This window comes from Miniopterus natalensis, chromosome 7 (assembly GCF_054644295.1).
Source record: "Miniopterus natalensis isolate mMinNat1 chromosome 7, mMinNat1.hap1, whole genome shotgun sequence".
Taxonomy (NCBI): domain Eukaryota; kingdom Metazoa; phylum Chordata; class Mammalia; order Chiroptera; family Miniopteridae; genus Miniopterus; species Miniopterus natalensis.
In genome coordinates, this window is record NC_142087.1 from 69,050,220 (window position 1) to 69,070,730 (window position 20,511).

Consider the following 20,511-nt stretch of genomic DNA (forward strand, 5'->3'; position numbering starts at 1 on the left):
GACATAAGCTTACTGGCCTCTGGAAAGACGTCCTGAGCTGGGCCATGAACTCCGCCTGCTTTCTAATCTGCGGTCGCCCTTTCCTCTCATTGCAAGAGGTGTTTTTCCTTCTGTCATTAGTTACCATTTGCCAGCAGGCTGGCTGATGCCTCATTTTCACAAATTCATTGCCGAATGCTGAGAGGCCCGATGCTTTTCCCTTTTCCACAGAGCTTGTTACTTGACTAAAATGACTGTGGCCTTAATAACAGCATCAGGAGCTGTTTGCTGCCACAGGAAATTTTAGTAAAGCCCTGCTTACAGGAAAGGTAGGCATTTTTTTATTTTCCTGTCTTATTTTTATGCCCAGAACATTGCTTTGCATGAAACAGGTGATTAAAATGTCTGCATAAAACAACCGAGTCTCCTTGAAACTTGATTAGTCATAATTTTATTTCTTAGGCATTGGGACAAACAGAAAGGCCTTGAGCTATTTAGTTTCCCAAAAGTAAGATTATCTTTTCCCTCTTTATTTAGGTGGTACTTTAAAATCATATTAGGTGGTTTTTATTACTAAAGATTAAAATGTGGGGATGTGTTCTGCTCACTGCATTCCCCACCCCCAGTTGAGAAACGATGGACTGTTTAACACTGAATTCTAAAAGCAATTTCATATTTTCAATGACTACACGATATCAACAACTGACTTGGAAGTAAATCCAGGTTTTAGAGATGTTTCTGTTTGATCACCCAGAGCCAGGCGCTCACCAGAACACAACCATCCCACGCCTGGATCTTGGACTTCCAGGCTCCAGAAGTGTGAGCAATAAATGTCTGTTGTTTATCAGGCACCCAGTGTGGGATGCTATGGCCCGGTGAAGCCAGCGAGCCACAGGAAGTGCAACTGAGTCCCAGCCACCCACAGGTGCAGACTGTTCCCACCGTGGAAACAAGGTTTGCATCACAGTTTCAATGTAGTTAGGGACGTTTGCTATTTAAAGAAAGCTTTTCTGGAAAGACAATATTTACACCCTGAGAAATCCAGTCCCACTCATTTTATGTTTTCCTAAAGTAGATGCACACCGTCACTGCGGACATCTGTCAGCCTCATTTCCTCCCCGGCATGTGCGTCCGAAGGCCCATGAGATGACACTCGGGCTTATTGTTCCCACTGCAATGCGGCTCTTTCCTTGGGGGCGTTCATCTCTCCCACACCTATGTGGCTTTGAAGTGAGGCAAACACATGAACAGATGCATGGAAAACCCAGATGATATGGAGAAGCCCTTCTTTGCTGATCACTTATCCAAATGTTTTATAGGTTGGATGCATAATTGTTCCAGGGGGAAACCAAATATTTCCACTTAACATCCTCGGTATATTTTTTAAACCCGGAGGTACATGCAGGAAGGGCTAACCCGCGAAAATCCAGCCTTATCCATGTTAATCTGCATAACTAAAGGAAGCCAGGTGGTCAGCGGCCCCCACAGTCTCAGCGCGACTTGACTCAACAATAACAAGTTGTGTGGAAATCGGTTTCCATGGTTTGTTCATCTCGGCCGCTTTGCAGGTGGCTGAGGAGCCACAGCTTGTGTGTTAAGGACTGAGGTTTGTCACACCCCCCCCCTGCACCCCAACATGTCATAGACTAGTGTTTCATAAATATAAGGCTCTTTGTCTAAGAGGGGAGTTTTATCCTGACAGGTTAAGGGACAGCGATGGCCCCGACTTTACTATTTTGCCTGCTTTCTTTTCAGTTTCAATTACCCTTTGTTTTTCCTGCAAGAAACATTTCTCTCAAGTGCACGCAAGACACCGATGAATTCCTTTCTGATCTGAATTCGGTGGAGCCCAAAGAATACGCTCTAAGAAGTAAGTCGGTTTTCCTGGCCTCGGGTAGGTGAACACAGGGAGTCTGGGGATCGTGCTGGGGCATTCTAGAAAAACTTGCGAGCATTAAAAGCACAGAACCAAGCGGGGAAGACAAGACGAGCCTCAGTTTACAAATTGCACCAGGAATCAAGGCAGAAGGAGGAATTTTTCCTGCAGAGGGCAACAGAGGAAGTGGCATCAGTTCCAGCCAGAAGGGGCCCCATGCAGACCAACCTCTTACTAAGATGAGAGTGGCTCATAAAGCGCCTGATGCTGTTTACTATTACTGAAGTCGACAGCGTTTCACTGTTGTCTGAGATAGCGTGCATTAGTTCTCTTTCTAGACATTCAGCCCGCTTTTGAGAATGAATTGCTTCATGACTCAGGGAACGAGCCTTGCCCTTATGTGTCTGATAGCAAATCCTGAGCCGTGTGTCGGTGAGCGGACTGCCTCGGGCTGGAAGTCCCCTCTCCCCAGACCCCTATGCATGTGGTACGGATGGACGTCAGGCTGCCGTATTTATTAATTAATTGTAGTTTCCCCCAAATTATTCTCGCAGCTAAAGGGACACGTAACCTTCCTGCCAGAAGGGGGCAGGAAATCAGATTTGCTTCCAGTGGGGTAACTTCCTTGGTGAGTGAGGGACGGTTCATGCTGATGGAAACCACTAACACAGAAAAATGTGAAGACTCACTCTTTCCAAAGTCAGAGGAACTATCATAGCGATTTCCACTTCCATTTCGAACACATTCATTTCATATTGGAAAACAGTAGCAAAACATACATCGCACAGATACACAGAGTTTGGGTTTAATACTGGGTAATTCAGAATAGCGCGTGGCTGGAAGCCATTGCCATTCTACACTCGATTAGATGTCCTGATATTTAATGAAATGGTTGGAAAAGATAAATCCACCTAATTCCACAGCCATTTGCGAGTCCCACGCTGGAACTGATTTTGTTTTGCTGCGACACTTGGTGATATTGACAGGGGACGTTCTGACAAACCCAGGCCAAATAAGCTGTCAACAAGAGCCAGAGGTACAATGACCGGCTCAGGGTCATTCCTCTAGTCACACACCAATGATGTCCCATCTGTAAAAGCCTGAAAACGGGAAGTCTTTCTTTTTTTAGTTAAGAAAAGTTCCCCAAGATGAGTGGTCCAAGGGAGAATTGAATGACTTACATAGATGGATAGACAATCACTTAATTTAATAGATGAATACTACTATCTCCTGTTTTTTAAAAACTTACTTTTATTCTCACACACCAGAAAACACTGGACATCCTTGCTTTGACGTTTTGCCTGAGATTTCTGAGCCCAGCGCGTGGTTCTGACCTTCTTGCTCAGCATGGTTTTCCTGCGAATGGAAAAATGAGTCAATATTTAGAGTATTTTCTCGTGGCAGGCGCTGTTCCTTGGGCAGGAGTTGTCTCATTTAGGCCCCCCTCCCATGGGGAGGGTGTTTTTTTTATCATCACCATTTTATAAACGAGAAAATAGAGCCACAGGGATGTAAAGTATTTTGCCTGAAATAAATGGCAGAGGCGGGACTGAGCCTGGGTCATCTGTTCCCAAGCCAGGGCTTCCCATCACAGCCTAAAATTAGTAACAAGAGAAACAAGGGGAAAAAATCAGCAGCAAAAGGAATGAGGCAGAGATACATGTCTCAGTATGGACGGAATACACAGAAGTAAGGCAAGGAAAAAAGTTGTAGAAGAATATATACAATTTATATGTTTCAAAAAAAATGCAAATGAAGGTGCTCTGTTGCTAAGGGAGACACCTATATAGTACTGATGGAGAGGAAGGCCTGGGAATGCGAACCTCCAAATTCAGCTAGAGGTTGTCTTGAGTGGGGGGTGCTTAGGGTGAAGAGGTAACAGGGGACACATCAGATTTCAAATGATGAGTCACGTTTTTTATTTTGTAAGCTGGGCGATGGGAACATAGTTGTTTCTTATTTTTTTCTTTATGCCTTTTTAATATGTTGCATAATGTCTGTTTTTAAATATGTTTTTCTTGATTTTCTTAGAGAAAGAGCAAGGGAGAGGGAGAGAGAGAAACATCTATTGGCTGCCTCCTGCACGCCCCCTACTGGGACTGAGCCTGCAGCCTGGTCATGTGCCCTGACAGGGAACCCAGCTGGTGACCTCTCGGTGCATGGGATGGTGCTCAACCACCTGAGCCACCCCAGCCAGGGCTGCATAATGTTTTAAAACTCCATCCCTAATCCAAAGGATAGAGATAATAAGAAGCGGGATTTCTGATAAAGGGTGGGGCTCTGAGGAGTAAAGTGGAGAGAGAGGGCCCATGAAATTCAGGCAGAGATGTTTGGTCTTGCAGAGAGGATCTGGAGCTGATGTTCTCTGACTTTGGCCATCCAGGGATCCTATCTCTCCATAAACTTGTCACACCTTCCCCAAGCCCACCGTTGCTTCTTCTCACCAGGCCCATAGCTTCTCCAACCACACATCACCAACTAATTACTAGCATTTTAGAATACCCACCCAGTGATTGTGGTGGGTTAAATTGTGTCCTCGAGATAGATACAGTGAAGCCCTAACCCCTGGTACTTGTGGATGTGACCTTTTTGGGAAATAGGGTCTTTGTAAACATAGTCAAATTAAGATAAACTAAAACTGGATTAAGGAATGCCCTAATTCAATGACTACTATCCTTATAAGAGGGAAATAGAGACACACAAGGATGCCATATAATGACAGAGACAGATACTGGAGCAATGTGTCTATAAGTCAGGGACAGTCAAGGAAACCAAGGATTGCGAGCCATCACCAGAAGTTAGGAGGGAGGCATGGAAGAGATTGTCCCTCCAAGCCTTGAGAAGGAACCAATCCTGCCAACCCCTTGATCTCAGACTTCTGGTCTCCAGAACTGTGGGACAATAGATTTCTGCAGTTTTAAGCCACCCAGTTTGTGAAAAATTGTTAGGATAGCCCTAGGAAATAAACACAGAGAGCTATGGCCTCTCAGACACACCTGCTAGAATAAAACAGCATGCATTTATGATCTGAGAGGAAAACAAAAAATAAAGCAGTCTCATGTCCTGGAACTCATTTTTCTTGAGAGGTACCAGATCCACCCACGGCCATCTCTTAAAGTCCAACCAGACCCATTCGTAACGCTGTCTGCAGCAGAGGCCTTGCAGGGTGGCTGTTTATATGGAATTAAAACTGTGCTCATCATATTGAGGCCCCTGTGGTTTCACATGATTCCTGTATTTTCCTGCACTTTATTCCTCAGGGATGGAATGAGGGGAGAGGAGGGGCCCTCTGGTTCCCAAGCAGCCTGCAGGGCTCTTCATTTCCTGTTTCCTTAATCTCATAACATCCTTGAAATCTTTCCCAAGCAGCTACTTTCACTATAAAACTTTCTTAACCCTTCAGATCCCTCCTCCCTGGTCCTACAGCAGGTTCCTCGGGTCACTCTGGAGGCTGGGCTGCTGAGCTCCCAACTCTGCTCCCGTGGGCTTCATCGTTTATCTCCTGGAATGGTTGTTTCATGGCCCCTGTCTGTGTGTCTCATCTTCTGTCCTGGAAGCCCAGGCCTGGGGTGTACGCCCCTGTTAGAGGGGGCAATCGCAGGGAGTCACTCACTGGGTAGCCAGGCCCCTGGCTCCAGCCGAGCCTTTGTTCTCTGGGCATCAGTGGAGGACCAGCTACTTGATTTGAATTCTCAGGAGTCGCCTCTTTGGCATCCAGCTGTCGGTCTGGAGAGCATCTTACTCAAGGTCAGCCCCTCCACCGGTGCTCACACTGGGGACAAAAAAGTTGCTGAAACCAAGAGAATCTCATCCTAGAGAAAGGGAGACACAGAGGGCTCCACTGAAATTTCTGGGCTAACTGGATTTCTGAACACGGCCCAGAATCAGAATCTTTATAGATGTAATTAAGCTAAAGAATTTGAGTTGGGGAGGTTATCTTGGATTTCCCAGGTGGGCCCTAAGTGCCATCGAGTATGTCCTTCCAAGAGGGAGGCAGAGGGAGATCTGACACACACAGAGGACAAGGTGATGTGACCTCAGAAGCAGAGATTGGAGTGATGTGGCTGTGAGCCAAGGATGCTGGCAGCTGCCAGAAGCTGGCAGAGGCAAAGAACAGAGTCTCCCCCAGAACCTCCAGGAGCGCAGCCCCGGTGACACACCTTCATTTCAACCCAGTGATACTGATTTTGGACTTCTAGCCTCTAAATCTGTGAGAAAATAAATTCCTGTGGTTTAAAGCCACCCAGGTTGTGGAAATTTATTATAGCAGTCACAGAAAACTAATACACACGCTCTACTTGTTCTGCAAGTCCAAGATTAATAGTTGACCAGACACGAGGGGAATTCCAGGAGGCGTCTGCAAAGAGCCTGCTTCAGGAGGTTGGAAATCAAACCGATAGCACATTCAAGCACCAACACTTTCTTACCAACAGAGGAGATCTCTGGCAATGGATGGTTAGCATTTGTGTGTGTGTGTGCCCTGTATTATCAACCACAGGGCAAAGGCTATTCAGTTCTCATTTTTAAAATTCTCCAATATAACACAGTGATCTGGTGGGTCCTTAACACCTTGCTGACCGGTCACGAGATAACTCGTGTCTGCACTTACACTAATTTAAGTAATTTTAAACACCTTGCTGACCAAATTAGCCTCCTGCACAGGCAAGTTCTGGCTTGAGATAGCCTGTCAGCAAGGTGTTAATACATATTTGCTGTTAATGCTGAAGATAATCATCACTTTCAGGATCTGTTTGTGGCTTAGCATTCTAAAAGCTTCTGCCGCCTTCAACTTCATGGTACAGGTGCATCCATATTTTAAAACTTAAGACCATTGGCTGAGGTCTTGCTTTCCTCCATTTAAACCCAGAAATTAATCAACTCTGCATTTTAATTTTTTGTTTTTTAATCCTCAGCAGAGGACATTTTTTTCCATTGCTTTTTAGAGAGAGTGGAAGGGGGAGAGAGAGAAAGAAACGTGGAGAGAGCCACCATCAATTGGTTGCCTCCCGCATGTGCCCAGACTGGGGCAGGGCATCGAGCCTGTAACTGAGGTACGTGCCCTGGATCAGAATTGAACCCGAGACCCTTCAGTCCTCGGGGTGATGCTCTAACCACTGAGCCAAACCAGCTAGGGCAACTCTGCATTTTGATACCCATGTATCATTGCCATCATGTGAGCAAGAAAATTTGTCTGCCAACTAGCCCAACAGAACTGAAACAAGCTGTTTTTAATCTTTTCGTAATGAAAACTTGGAACAACTGCCATGTGATTTGAAGTAGTAGGTTGGATTAATCATTAGTTCCTTCCATTCCTCCCTCCTGTGACGATCACAATGGATTTGGATTTGGACGGTGCCCATGGCCAGGCATCTCAGGTCCTAGACAGAAACTAATTAAGGAGATGGCAGGGAAAAGGCAACTTGTCCACTTGCGTTTACAATCAGAAAGGAAGCTAATGCAATGGAAAAGTTGCAGAGCCTACAAAATAACCCCAGCTAGAACACCATAAATCCAATCCAAGAAAACCAGTTCACAAAGCAAAACACCGACTGGAAAGAAAACTAGAATTTAGTCTTCCAAAGTGAGGACAGAGTGTCCCTCTGTATTGGTATTTGACCTTCAGGCATTTACCTTGTGAAGACAAGCTCGGTATTGACACCTGTCCTGTTTTTATCTCCTTCAACTCTCATAGTTCCAGATTCTTAAACTTCGGGCTGCAGAATTTGGGATACTCAGACAGTGATGGAGAAGGGCATTTGGAAATCATTTAGTCTATTTATAAGAAATACATCCAGCCTTCAAAATTGTTGCTTTTCTTCACATGGGGAGGACCTCAAAATACATTTGTGGAATTGGATTTGGGGTATTGGAACTTAATTTTTTCAAAGTTTAATTCAATTCAGCAAACGCTTATTGAGGTCCTCTTCTGAGACACCCGTTAATGAAGAAATGGCCCCGCCTCTCACACGGGGACAGGCAGGGGGTACACTAAGCAAGAGTCTGCAATCTTTCCTGCGGGACAGTATCCTTCAGCCGAGACTAAAAGGATGATTCAGCATTTTCCAGGCGGATGGGAAGGAGGGACATTCCAGGTAGAAGGACAGACAGGTTTGAGCCTGGCGTGTCCTGTACCAGGAGCAGGGGAAACGGTGTGGGAGGGTGCGGCTGAAGAAACAGGTCTGGTCACGAAGGGCCTTTGAAACCATGCTCTGGAGTCTGGAATTAATCCTAAAGATCACAGAGGCCAAGCCTGGCTGCACCTGGGACATTTTGATAAAACAATTCAGCCACCCTTTGTGAAGGTGGGGCCTGGGCAATAGAATGTTTAAAATATGCCCCAAGTGATTCTAATGTCTGCCCAGGGCAGAGAATCACAGCTCGAGACAAGAATTATGCAAAGTTTTCCTCTAAACGACCAGGTAGTCAATAGTTTCGGTTTTGCGGGCCACACAGCCTCTGTTGAAACTATTCAGGTCCCCTACAGGCACACCTCGTTTTATTGCATGTGGCTTTATTTTTTAGAATTTTTCAATCCTTACCTGAGGATATTTTTTTCCATTGCTTTTCAGAGAGAGTGGAAGGGGGAGGAGAGAGAGAGAGAAACATCAATGTGAGAGAGACACAGCGATTGGTTGCCTCCTGCACACACCCTGACTGGGGCTGGGGATTGAGCCTGCAACCGAGGGACATGCCCTTGGCCCAAACCGAACCCCGGGCCCTTCAATCCCTGGGCCGACGCTCTAAACCACTGAGCTAAACTGGCCAGGGCAATTGCACGCGGCTTTATTGCGCTTCACAGATGTTGTGATTTTTTTGCAAGCTGCAGGCAAGACCTTCCACCAGCAAAAGCTTGCGATTCACTCTGTCGTGATTCTTGCTTCGTTGGGCGATCAGGAAGCAGCTGCGGCGTCCGGGACTTAGCGGGTGCTGCGGAGGCCGCCGGCCAAGGCGTGAACGAGCGCGGTGCTCTCTCCCGCTGCTCACGCGTTCACTGCTCATGACAGTCGCTCTCCTCTGCGGCTTTGCTTTCTGCGGTTTCAGTTACCTATGGTCAACCTTGTTTAGAAAACACTAAAGGGAACACTCCAGAACAAATAGTCCATAGGTTTTAAATTCTGAGTAATGTGATGAATCCCTCGAGGTCCTGGTCCATCCCACCCGGACCGCGACTCATCCCTTGGTCCCACGTCTCCGCACAGTGGACGCTCCCTCCCGTTAGTCACTTAGTAGGTTCACGAGGTTATCCCCTGTTGTGAGATGTCAGTGCCCGAGTTCAAGTCACCCTTATTTTGCTTAATAATGGGTTCAGAGCACAAGAGGAGTGATGCTGGCAGTTCGGATACACCAAAGAGAAGCTGTAAAGTGCTTCCTTGAAGCGAAAAGGGGAGTAGAGCACAATCAGATATTTTGAGGAGGGCCACATTCAATAACTTTTATTGCAGTATATTGTTATACTTGCTCTATTTTATGATAACTGTCCTTAATTTTTTGCTGTGCCTAATTTATAAACTAAACTTTATCATAAGTATGCATGTATAGGGAAAAAAACAATACTATAGATAGGGTTTAGTATGATCTCCAGTTCTGGGAATCCACTGGGGTGGGTGGTCTTATAACATTCCCCGTGGATAAGAGGGAAATACCGTATTATATTTACTAAATAATATACAAGCTTGTTCTCATTGTAGAAGAATCAAAACAATATAGACAAAGCTCAAGTCTTTTTTACCCCTCATTCATTTCTCAGTCCCCTTCCCAGTCAATAGCTGTTATCAACGGGTGTGTCTCCTTCTAGAACTTTCTGGAACTTTCTCCATGCTTTTTTTGTGTATATTTATCCACTAGAAAGATATTGTTTTGTTTTGGAAAACTGAAAAATACATTGAATGTTCTTAAGCTGTTGGTTTTTTCATAATAATATGTCTTGGAGCATTTTCCTCAGTAGCAAATATAGATCTATCTCTTTTTATTTGTTGCATAGCATTTTTATAAAATATGAAAGTGCTACAGCTCATTTAACTTTTTCCTGATAGAGGCTGAACTATGTGAAATTGCCAACATTAAACTGTTTTTGTCCCATAAAATGGAATTTTCATTAAGTTGTGGTTCAACTTAACCGTTTCCAATTTTTTTGCCTTTACAAGCATCGCTGCCACGAGCATCCTGCAGTGTATGCTCGTGTGTTTCCCTGGAGCTGACTCTGAGATGCTGAATGGCTGGGTCCTAGGGGACATCAGTTAGGAAGGCGTCTTTGGTTAAACCACAGACACGACTCTGGCAAGCTTCAGCAAAAAGCAGAGCTGATCGGCAGGCTGGGGGCAGCTCGCAGGGTGAGAGGAGGGCCAAAGACCTGCTAGGCTGAGGGCCGGTCAGGTCCAGGCAGCCTCCAGGGTGGTGGTCATGGTGCAGCCTCTCAGGGGACCACCATCCGGTGGACGAAGGCCGAGCTTTGATTTGGGCTTTGACTCGCTCCACACTAGTCCTGGGACAGGGTTGACATCATGTCATGGTGAGGGGGAGGGTAGTGGGAGCAGCCTGCAGGGACCCCGTCAGCTTCTGTAAGGGCAGGACAAAAAAAGGGAGGAAAAAAAAAAGGAGTGTAAGGATTAGAGAGGAGAAATAATAGTGCACAACTAAAAGAAAGTTCAGCAAATTCGCCAGATCCCAGAACAAATTACAAAAATCAATAGCATTTTCCCACACCAGCAACAATCAATTGGAAAATATAATTAAAAATAAAATATCAAGGAAAATAGCCAACTATATACTATCTAGGAGTTGTCTGTGTAATCTGCTTGAAGATTACATGGGAAAATGTAAAATTATAAGTAAGGATACAAAAGAAGATTTGAGTACATTGCATGATATCCAATGACGGCTTAATGCAAAATTGATGTCCATTTCTCCCCATATAATATATAAATTTGAAACAATATGAATTAACATCCTAGTTGAATGTTTTGAAGACCTCAATACACTTTTTTTCTGAAGTTTCCTGAAATTTCTGAAAATCTTCTGAGTACAAATGTTCTGAAACTTGTATGAATGATTAATGGTTTACAACTAACTAGCTCAACTTTGGGAGAAAAAAATAACTTAAGGCAAGATACTCAATATACTACAAATCTGTAATAATAAAACCTGTATGGTTTTGGTATTAGAGCCAGGACTGGCTTCATAGGCCTGTGACCTTTGCAGTCACTTAGGGCCCACACTTTAAAGGGCCCTTTGCTTGCTTTAACTGTGATTGACCGGCACCATCTTGAAGTTCTTTTTTTTTTTTTAATATCTTTATTGATTTCAGAGAGAGAAAAAGAGAGGGAGATGGGGGGAGAGAGAAACATCAATGAGAGAGTCATTGATCAGCTGCCTCCTGCACGCTCCCTACTAAGGACTGAGCCCAAAACCCAGGCATGTGCCCTGACCGGGAATCGAACCGCCATCTCCTGGATCAAAGGTCGATGCTCAACCTCTGAGCACACCAGCCACACCATTTTGAAGTTCTTAATAATATTAAAATAAGAGGTCCTGTGTTTTCATTTTGCATTAGCCCTGCAAATTATCTAGTCAGTCTTGACTAGAACAAAGCTTGTTCAAAGACTAGACCAAAAATTACAGGCTCAAAAGAATGGATTTCTGTCCGATGAAGGACACCACCGATAAAGAACTGGAAGATAACTGACTGAGAGTAAATATTTTCAATGACTCAGGTGAACAAGGACCAATATATAAATAATAAGGAGCTCTTGCTAATCAAAAAGAGAAGATCCATTAAAAAACGGGCAAAGAATACTTTACAGAAGAGAAAACTATAATGGCTGACTGACAAAAATATTCTAGCTTACTTGTAATTAGAAAAATGAAAATTAAAACAACAACTGGATATTATTTTATATCCTTTAACTGCCCAAAATGAGAAAGCTGGACAACGCAAAGAAACAATAGGAACCAGCATCCTGGGGGCAGTCCCTCCAGAGAGCCACCTGGTGGGGTTGATCCAGTATTTGTGCACCTTGAGACCCAGCAGTCCCCCTCACAGGCTTGGGACTAAACCTGAGCTAAATCCCCTCGTAGGTCTATATGGGGATACAAACAAGGAGTTTGTTACCGTGAGTTTTTTTGGGTTGGAGGCCATGTATGTGTCCATCACCTGGGGAATGGCTAAGGCTAGGACAATGATGAATGATTACACAGCAGTTAGAACCTCTGGACTAGACAAGCACAGTAACACCATCAATAGTAAAATGTAGTACTGAGTGACATATGTAGAAGCAGGAGATCCGAGGCACAAAGTCATTTATATAAATTAAAAATACACATACACAAAACAAGAGCACTTACATATGAGGGGACACACATCACACAACATGAGAGGGGCCTGGATGCAAAATGCAGGCTCAGAGAGTAGCATCTGAATACATCTTTCTCTTTTGTTGGCCATTTAACTTCGATAGGTTTAAATGGTGGAACTGAATGCCTATAAATTCACTTGAAAGCGACACAAGGAAGCTAACTTTGCCCACTTCTTTTGCTTCGAAATTCAGTGTATGACTCCGTCGGGAAACTTGGGAGCAACATTCTCAGTGGAAACGTGGACAGGCTGGGGTCCTACAGTGAGTGCCTCTCCACCTATGCGCCCTCGGGGGGCTTCCAAGGGCAATACTGCAAGCTTCACGTCCTGCAGGTGAGCGTGGGGACCCTGGGCACGGGCCCTTGAAGGAAAACGTCATGATATGGAAACCATTACAATTCCACTGATTGCTTTTCTTAATAAATAAAAAACCCTATTAAGATGTTTTGCAAAAAGTTAAAACTAAATTTTAAACAGTGTCAGAAAGTTTCTTGCATGTTCTGAGCGTGAGACATCGGAGGCTGTTGTTCACAGACCACCTAGGCCTTCAGATGTTCCTCCTTCCGTATTATATGGGGCAAGATCTCTGGAGGACCTTTGTGGGAAATCCAAGGTCAAGTCCCAGCCAATGTTCCTGAGCATTAAGTCCTGACTTATCATTTTTAGAAATACCAAAGGATGGACTTCCTGTTAACCATAATCCTGTTTCTGAAACAGAACTGCAAGACAGGAATTTAAGGTTATCCTAGCAGATGGGCTGAGACTTCTATGACCACATCCGTTGATTGAAGTCACAGGGCTCACTATCTTCAAAGCATATTATTTTCATACTGCTGGGGGGTGTGGATCAGGGGAGGAGGCGCTAGGAAAAGCATGGCCTCCTACTAAAAAGATAGACTTTGTGTGTGTCTCAAAGCTAAAAGAAAATACATTACCAGTTGGCTAATAACAACAGTATAAAATACTAAGAAATCCAAGCCCTCGGATATTAATACTATAAAATGGTCTTGCAATGGTTAACCATTGGACATAGGAAGATTATCATCCAGCTCCATTCGTCCCCCTGAGGGTTGGATAATAGCTTCAGGGTTTAATCAGTGTGTACAAATATCATATGCTCTTTTCAAATAAGATGAATGGTTTTGCTCTCAGAACAAAAGGTCAGGCCTACACAATCGTGCAAGTTATATGTTTAGCAGCCTCCCAGAGATCTTTATTTATAATTTAATCTTTGCTTTATTGGGACAGGCATTCTAATTATTGGCTTGATTTATTAGTAGAATCTTTTTTTTTTAAAGCAACTTTATTTTTTTTTCCTTTAAATATATCTTTATTGATTTTAGAGAGAGGAAAGGAGAGGGAGAGAGAGAGATAGAAACATCAATGATGAGAGTCATTGATCAGCTGCCTCCTGCACGCCCTCGACTGCGGATCAAAGCCTGCAAACCCGGGCATGTGCCCTGACAGGGGGATGGAACCCCAATCGCCTGGATCCTAGATGGATGCTTGACCGCTGAGCCACACCCGGCCGGGCAGTAAAATCTTTACTTGATATATTGTGTCCTGCTATGAAGATATGACAAGTTGCGAGTATTGTAGGAGTGTTAACTTTAAATATGGGAGATGGATGCGCTGGGGCAGACTCCCCCACACTGGGGGCTGCTTTCTAAATAATCAGCTACATTAAGCCTTGGAGCATATTTTTATTTAAATGTGGGTGCATCTGATGTTCTATAAATTCACTGGAACTACTCTGTTACGGAAAAGCCATCTCCAAAGAAGTCAGCAAACTTTTCCTCTTTTAGTATCTTTCCCTCCCCTTTCGCAGTGTGATTAATTCCTGGGCAGTGCCGCCACGGCCTTCCTTACTTGGAAACCAGGCACCGTTGCATGACTAACGTTAAGGGATGTGCTGGCCTTCCGTTTCCCAGGGTGGAGCTGACTACAGCGTGGGCGTGTGTGTCCCTGATTCTTGTGCCGAAGAGGATGTGACTGCGATGGCTCAGCTGGGTAGGTCCAAAGGGGTACCCAGCGAAACTACTGTCTCAGCATAAAGTGTGAAAAGCCCCAGCTCCTCAGAGCCAAGAAAGACCATTCTCCCAGGATCGAGCCAATCTTTCATTCTGATAAATGCAATACGCTGAGGCTGATGGAGCTTCGGGGGGCTCGGGAGTGGTGGTGGTGGTGCAGGAAAAGAGAAGGTAGGCAGGAGGAGACAGAATTAGGAGAAGGCAGGAGCTGAATCTTGATGCAATAACCTTTTAAACTTAATCTTCCCTCACCACCACCTCCTGGTTGGGCTTGAAGAAAGGAGATAGGTGGTGTCCGCTTTCCACATGGTGAGTGTCCTGTGCTAGGGCCCACATGTGCAGATCTGTCAGCACCATATCCAGAATGCCACACTGAACTAGGATTGCGTGAGGCCCACGGGTGGTCGTGGATTAGTGGTAAGCATCCAGCTTTGGTCCTGGTTGTCATCTCCCAGCTGTGTGATCCTGGGCAAATCACTTAATCTCCCCATACTCTCCTCTCTTCCTCTGTACACGGGGTGTGTGTGTGGGTGTGTGTGTGTGTGTGTGTGTGTGTGTGTGTGTGTGTGACAAGGGCATTCAGTCTGGATCCAACTCTCTGTTGCCTCACAATCACTTCAGACCTTGACCATGCAGAATGAATACATTTAAGTCCACATGAAAACTGGTTTGATTTCCTCTAACTCTTTCAAAAATTTCAAGGAAGAGCTTTATTTTTTTATATTTATTTATTTAAATTTATCTTTATTGTTGAAAGTATTACAGATGTCCCCCTTTCTTTTCCCCATTGATCCCCTCCACCCTGCATCCACCCCGCATCCACCCCACCTCAGGCCTTCACCACACTATTATCTGTGTCCATGAATTATGCATATATGCATATAAGTTCTTTGATTAATCTCTCCCCACCCACTACCCCACCCCGCCTTCCCACTGAGATTCGTCAGTCTGTTCCATGCTTCTGTGTCTCTGGATCTATTTTGTTCATCAGCCTATTTTGTTTATTAGATTCCACATATGAGAGAGATCATGTAAAACTGAATCAGGAAGAATCAGGAAACCTGAATAGGCCAAGAACAAGTGATGAAATTGAAGCAGTAATAAAAAAACTCCCAGCAAACAAAAGCCCTGGTCCGGACAGCTTCACAGGGGAGCTTTCTAATACTTTTAAGTTGTAGGGTTAGATCGTTTACTAAAAATTTTTCTTGCTTTTTGAGGTAGGCCTGCAGTGCTATGAACTTCCCTCTTAGGACCGCTTTTGCTGTGTCCCATGGATTTGGGGTTGCTGTGAGTTCATTTTCATTTGTTTCCAGGAAGTTTTTGATTTCTTTCTTGATCTTATTGGTAACCCATTCATTGTTTAATAACATGCTATTTAGCCTCCATGTGTTTGAATGCTTTTGAGTGTTTTTACTGTAGTTGATTTCTAATTTCATGCCATTGTGATCTGAGATGCTTGATAAGGTTTCAATCTTCTTGAACTTGTAGAAACTGGTTTTGTGTCCTAACGTGGTCTATCGTTGAGAATGACCCATGTGCACTTGAGAGGAATGTATATTCTGTAGCTCTGGGGTGAAATGTTCTGTAAATATCAAATATTAAATCCATCTGATCTAGTGTGCCATTTAGAGTCACTGTTTCTGTGTTGACTTTTTGTCTGGAAGATCTATCCAGTGAAGTCAAAGGAAGAGTTTTAAAGCCTGAAATTGTTATCACTCTTGTGTTTATTCTGGTTATCCAAATAAGAACTAACATGACAGCCCTGGCCCGTGTGGCTCAGTTGGTCGGGTGTCGTTCGTGCACCGAAAGGTCGCTGGTTCGATTCCCAGTCAGGGCACATGCCTGGGTTGCAGGCCCCAGCCCCAGTAGGAGGAGTGCAGGAGGCAGCCGGTGGATGTTTCACTATCACGTGGATGTTTCTCATTCTCTCTCTCTCCCTCTCCCTTCCTCTCTCTAAAATCAATTAAAAAAAAAAAAAACATTTAAAAAGGAAAACACTTTCTCTACTCACAAAACCCTTCTGACACCAAATGTTTGGGTTTCCCCCTCACAGTATGTAATTCTAACACTCATTACCTGTAGGCAATGCTGACCCCACAGGTAAAGGGCTCAGTCCCAAAAGATGGCTCCCCACTTCAGACACCAATTGGAAGCAATGGGTCCCCCAGGTTACCCCCACTTCTGCCTTGGCTGCAAATCAAGTTTCCCATGACACCCTCCTCAGGTTTGATAATTTGCTCTAGTAGCTCCCAGAACTCAGGGAAAACCTTTACTTGCTATTACCGGCTTATTACAAAGGACAAAAATCAGGAAGAACCAGGTGGAAGAAATGCAGAGGGCAGGGTATGTGGGAGGGGCACAAGGCATCTGTGGCCTCTCAGGGTGCTCCACCCTCCCAGAACCTCAGTGTGCTCATCAACGTGGAAGCTCTCGGAACCCCTTTGTCTAGGGTCTTCACTGAGTTTCCATTAGGCACAATTGATTAAATCATTGGCCACTGGTGATTGTGTCCCCAGCTCCTCTCTCCACCCTAGAGGTCACGGATGGGGCTGAAAGTTTCAACCCTCTAATCACGTGGTTGGTTCTTTAGGCCATCACCCCAATCCTCCAGGAGTTGCCTTATTAGCATAAACTCAAGTAAGGTAGAAAGGAGCTTATTAGGAATAACAATGGGTGTTCCTCTCACCTCTAACCCTCAGGAAATTCCAAGGGCTTTAGGAGATCTGTACCAGGAACTGGAGACAGAGAGCAAATATATATTTCTTATTATGTCACAATATCATACGCATCATTAGAAGCAGTCCTCTTTTAAGTGTTCATATTGCAGTTAGTTTTCAATAACCTTAAATTGTCCTCTGAATTTATGATTATCCCTAGAGCTTTGGGTACATTATTTATTTAGCCAAATATTTTATGTGATGTTAAAAAGAAAGCCAATTGTAATAAATCAAATTTAAATTTCAATTCTTGTTGAATAAGTCATAAGCACCCTAGCTTAAAAAGACAAATTTTTAGTGTTGTTATTAAATTAGCATTTCAAGTAAATAAATGACTCCCTAAGTCTGAGTTAATGTTCATATTATTTAAGAGATTTTATCAATTAGTCTAGTGTTTTTAAAATATGTTTTTATTGATTTCAGAGAGAGGAAAGGGGAGAGAGAGAGAGACATGCCCTCCACCAGGGATTGAGCCTGCAACCTTGGCATGTGCCCTGACCAGGAATCTAACCTTGACCTCTTGGTTCCTGGGTCAACACTCAACCACTGAGCCACACCAGCCAGGCTAGCCTAGTTTTTTTTTTTTTAATGCAAAACTTATTAGTCAGAGTTGACATTAGAATAAAATGGGAGGTTAGAAATTATTATCAATACAAAGATACTTTTATTTATTTTTCAGTTACAGTGGATATACAATATTATATTAGTTTCAGGTGTACAACATAGTGATTAGACATTTATATAACTTATAAAGTGATCACCCCCATATGTCTAGCACCCATCTGACGCCATACATCGTTATTATAATGTTATTGACTATATTCCCTTTGCTGTACTTTACAACCCCATGACTATTATAATAACTGGAAATTTGTAGTTCTGAATCCCTTTTACCTTTTGCACCCACCCTCCCGATCCTCTCTAATCCGGTGACCACCAATTTGTTCTCTTTTACAAAGACTTTTTATGATTCTCTGAGGAACTGAAAGAAGGATTAGGGTGAGCAGAGCTGACTTGGCAGATGTAACTTAGTCTCCACTGCCAAGGCGTTTCTCCGCCTCTGCACAGAGGCAGCAGATAGAAATGGGAGGGCCTTTGCCCAGGGGAAAGGGTTCCCATCTGGAAAGGATGTGTCCCCCATTCCTTAAAGCTTTTTGATGGAGTTGCCAATATTTCCCCTACAGATGTGGTGGTAACCAGCTCAGCAATCACAGGAGGAAGCTGTTTGTGCAGACTTTACTTATCTGGAGGAGCGGGAGGGCAGGGAGTTAACACATGGAGAACACAGCAGATAAGACAAAAAGAAATGAGCCCAGTACTGCAGGGACAGGGGAAAAGACTCTGGGCAGAGCAGAACATATTGCAAAACTGTACAGCGTAGTTGCCGTAGGCTGCTATAAAATTTCAACCAACAGGCTTTGTGTGGGCTCCTGAGAAAGAAAATATGTCACACCAGAGTGTTGAGATTCTAGATAAAATTTAGATATGATGATTACAAACCCAGTTACAGGCCTTAACAATTCGTATCTGCATATTTCAGTGTCACTTACTGTCTTCCATTTCCTAGGGATTGTTGGAAGGAAAAAGAAGGGGCTTGGTTTAAGGGTCTGTTAATACTGAGGCAGCAAACTTAATCCAGACTCAACTTTGAAGGGCTGCTTGTTTCCATTCTTAGGGACTCTTTCTCAGTCTGTCTCCATTTCTGATGGAAATTTTAGATCATACGGTGATTACACTGTATGGAAATTTTAGATCATATGGTGATTACACTGCAGTGTCCTAAAGCAATGAGTACTGAGCTGCTTACACTCAATGATCAACAGTCCCTTACCGTAAGCTGTAAACTGTCCCCTTTCCTATGCTCTGTTAGGCGAATCCAACCTTGCTTTGCCAATTATAATCAGATTTATGAGGCCTCCAGAGTAGAACAATGATGCTAGAACTACAAAGGATATTTCTTCCCCCACTACTATCCCCAATGGACTACCCTGGTGCTGACTGAGAAGACGGAGCTATGCTGATAAGAACTCCTCGATTTACCTGCAGAAATGCCTCTCTGACTAAGAACTCAAAAGGAATCCAGAACATTTCACAGAATACCATTTCCTGTTCTCAGTTTCACTCAGGACACATTCACTGAGCACTCTGCTGTCGGGCCCTTGTGTGTGACATCACACGTGTGTGCTGGGGGACCATCCAAAGAATTGGGAGTTACTTCTTTTGGGAAACTTATAATTCAGTTACTAAGAAAAGAATGTGATGTGTGCCCGAGGCTGCTGGGAAACACTGTTGGGAAATAAAAGGTCAATGCCATGTTGAGTGCTAGGGACAGGCAGGCATGGAGAGGAGCTTGGGGGTGAGAGGGAAGAGAGCCACGCAGGGGAGAAGGGGGTGCTTACCCTCGCCTGAGTTAGTGAAGATCTGGGAAGGTGAGCATGATGAGATGTCGGTGGGAAACAGCTCAAATAAAGGTTTCCCGTTCCCCTGTGTAGACCTAGCACAGTGTAGACATTTAAGGTTGGCTGACTGTGCATGGGCTGCCGATTGGTTCTGTTGACGGTGGCAGGATTCAGAGCCGGGCGTGGTGCTTCTCCTCAGTGCTGCTGGGACCTGAGGACATTGACTCGGGTTGGTGGGTGGGGTTGGATAAGCCCAGAAAACCCAACCGACCCCAAGCAGCCTCCTTCTGAGAGTCAGGCCTGGGCCCCAGCCTGCGTGCTGCCCCATTGAGCAGAGCGCTTTGGTGAGGCCCTGTGTTAGTTTTCCAGGACGGCCTTAGCAAAATACCACAGCCTGGGCTCAGACAATAGAAATTTATGCCTCACATTTCTGGAAGCCCAAGAGCAAGGTGAAGGCAGGGTTGGTCTCTTCTGAGGCCTCTACCCTTGGCTTGCAGATGGCGCCTTCTTGCTGTGTCTTCACATGGTCCTTCCTCTGTGTGCTCACACGTCTGTCCAAATTTCCTTTTCATATAAGGATACCAGTTGGATTGGATTAGGGTACACTCCAGTGGCCTCATTGTAACTTGATCACCTCTCTAAAGGCCCTACCTCCAGATACAGTCATATTCTGAGGTACTGGGGGAACCCCTGGTTAGGACTTCAACACACAACTTTTGGGGGGACACATTAAATCCACAATGGTCTCTTTTCAGAGTCCCTTTGAACTCGATTTTGGAAACTCTGGGGCCCAAATCTACTCATTCGCTTCCCTTCCTGACTCTTAGGATCCCAAGGTCTTGTGGTTAACATGAGAGGAGGGTGGGTGCTTTGGAGGACAGGGGAGTGGTGTCCGCAGCAGTCCTCAGACTTAGGCAACAAGGGTCCTGTCCTGGGCTCCATTTTTAGGGACCCCTTCTCTGGCCTTCCTCTGGCTGTCCTCCCTATCAGATGAAATATCTGTAGGGCCAAGGAGATATGCCAACCTGGAGCCTGCCCCTTCCCTTGCAGTTCACGCTCTGAGTGTCTAGGACCCCAGAATTCCCTGGCCAGCTGGCCCCAGCCCCCTCTAAGGAGTGACTTCAGTGGAGGTGGAGTTAAGGGGTGGAGCTTAGGCTGT

At 44.6% G+C, this 20,511-nt stretch overlaps 1 protein-coding gene across 1 annotated transcript in view; it reads left to right on the forward strand.

The window, feature by feature from the left end:
- LOC107545402 (O-acyltransferase like protein-like) overlaps window positions 1-20,511 on the forward strand; it is a 56,288-nt gene that overhangs the window by 3,641 nt on the left and 32,136 nt on the right. The window contains 4 exon segments of the mRNA XM_087819317.1: window positions 1,259-1,298; window positions 1,735-1,849; window positions 12,400-12,539; window positions 14,138-14,216. Coding sequence (XP_087675443.1) covers window positions 1,259-1,298; window positions 1,735-1,849; window positions 12,400-12,539; window positions 14,138-14,216 — 374 coding nt within the window.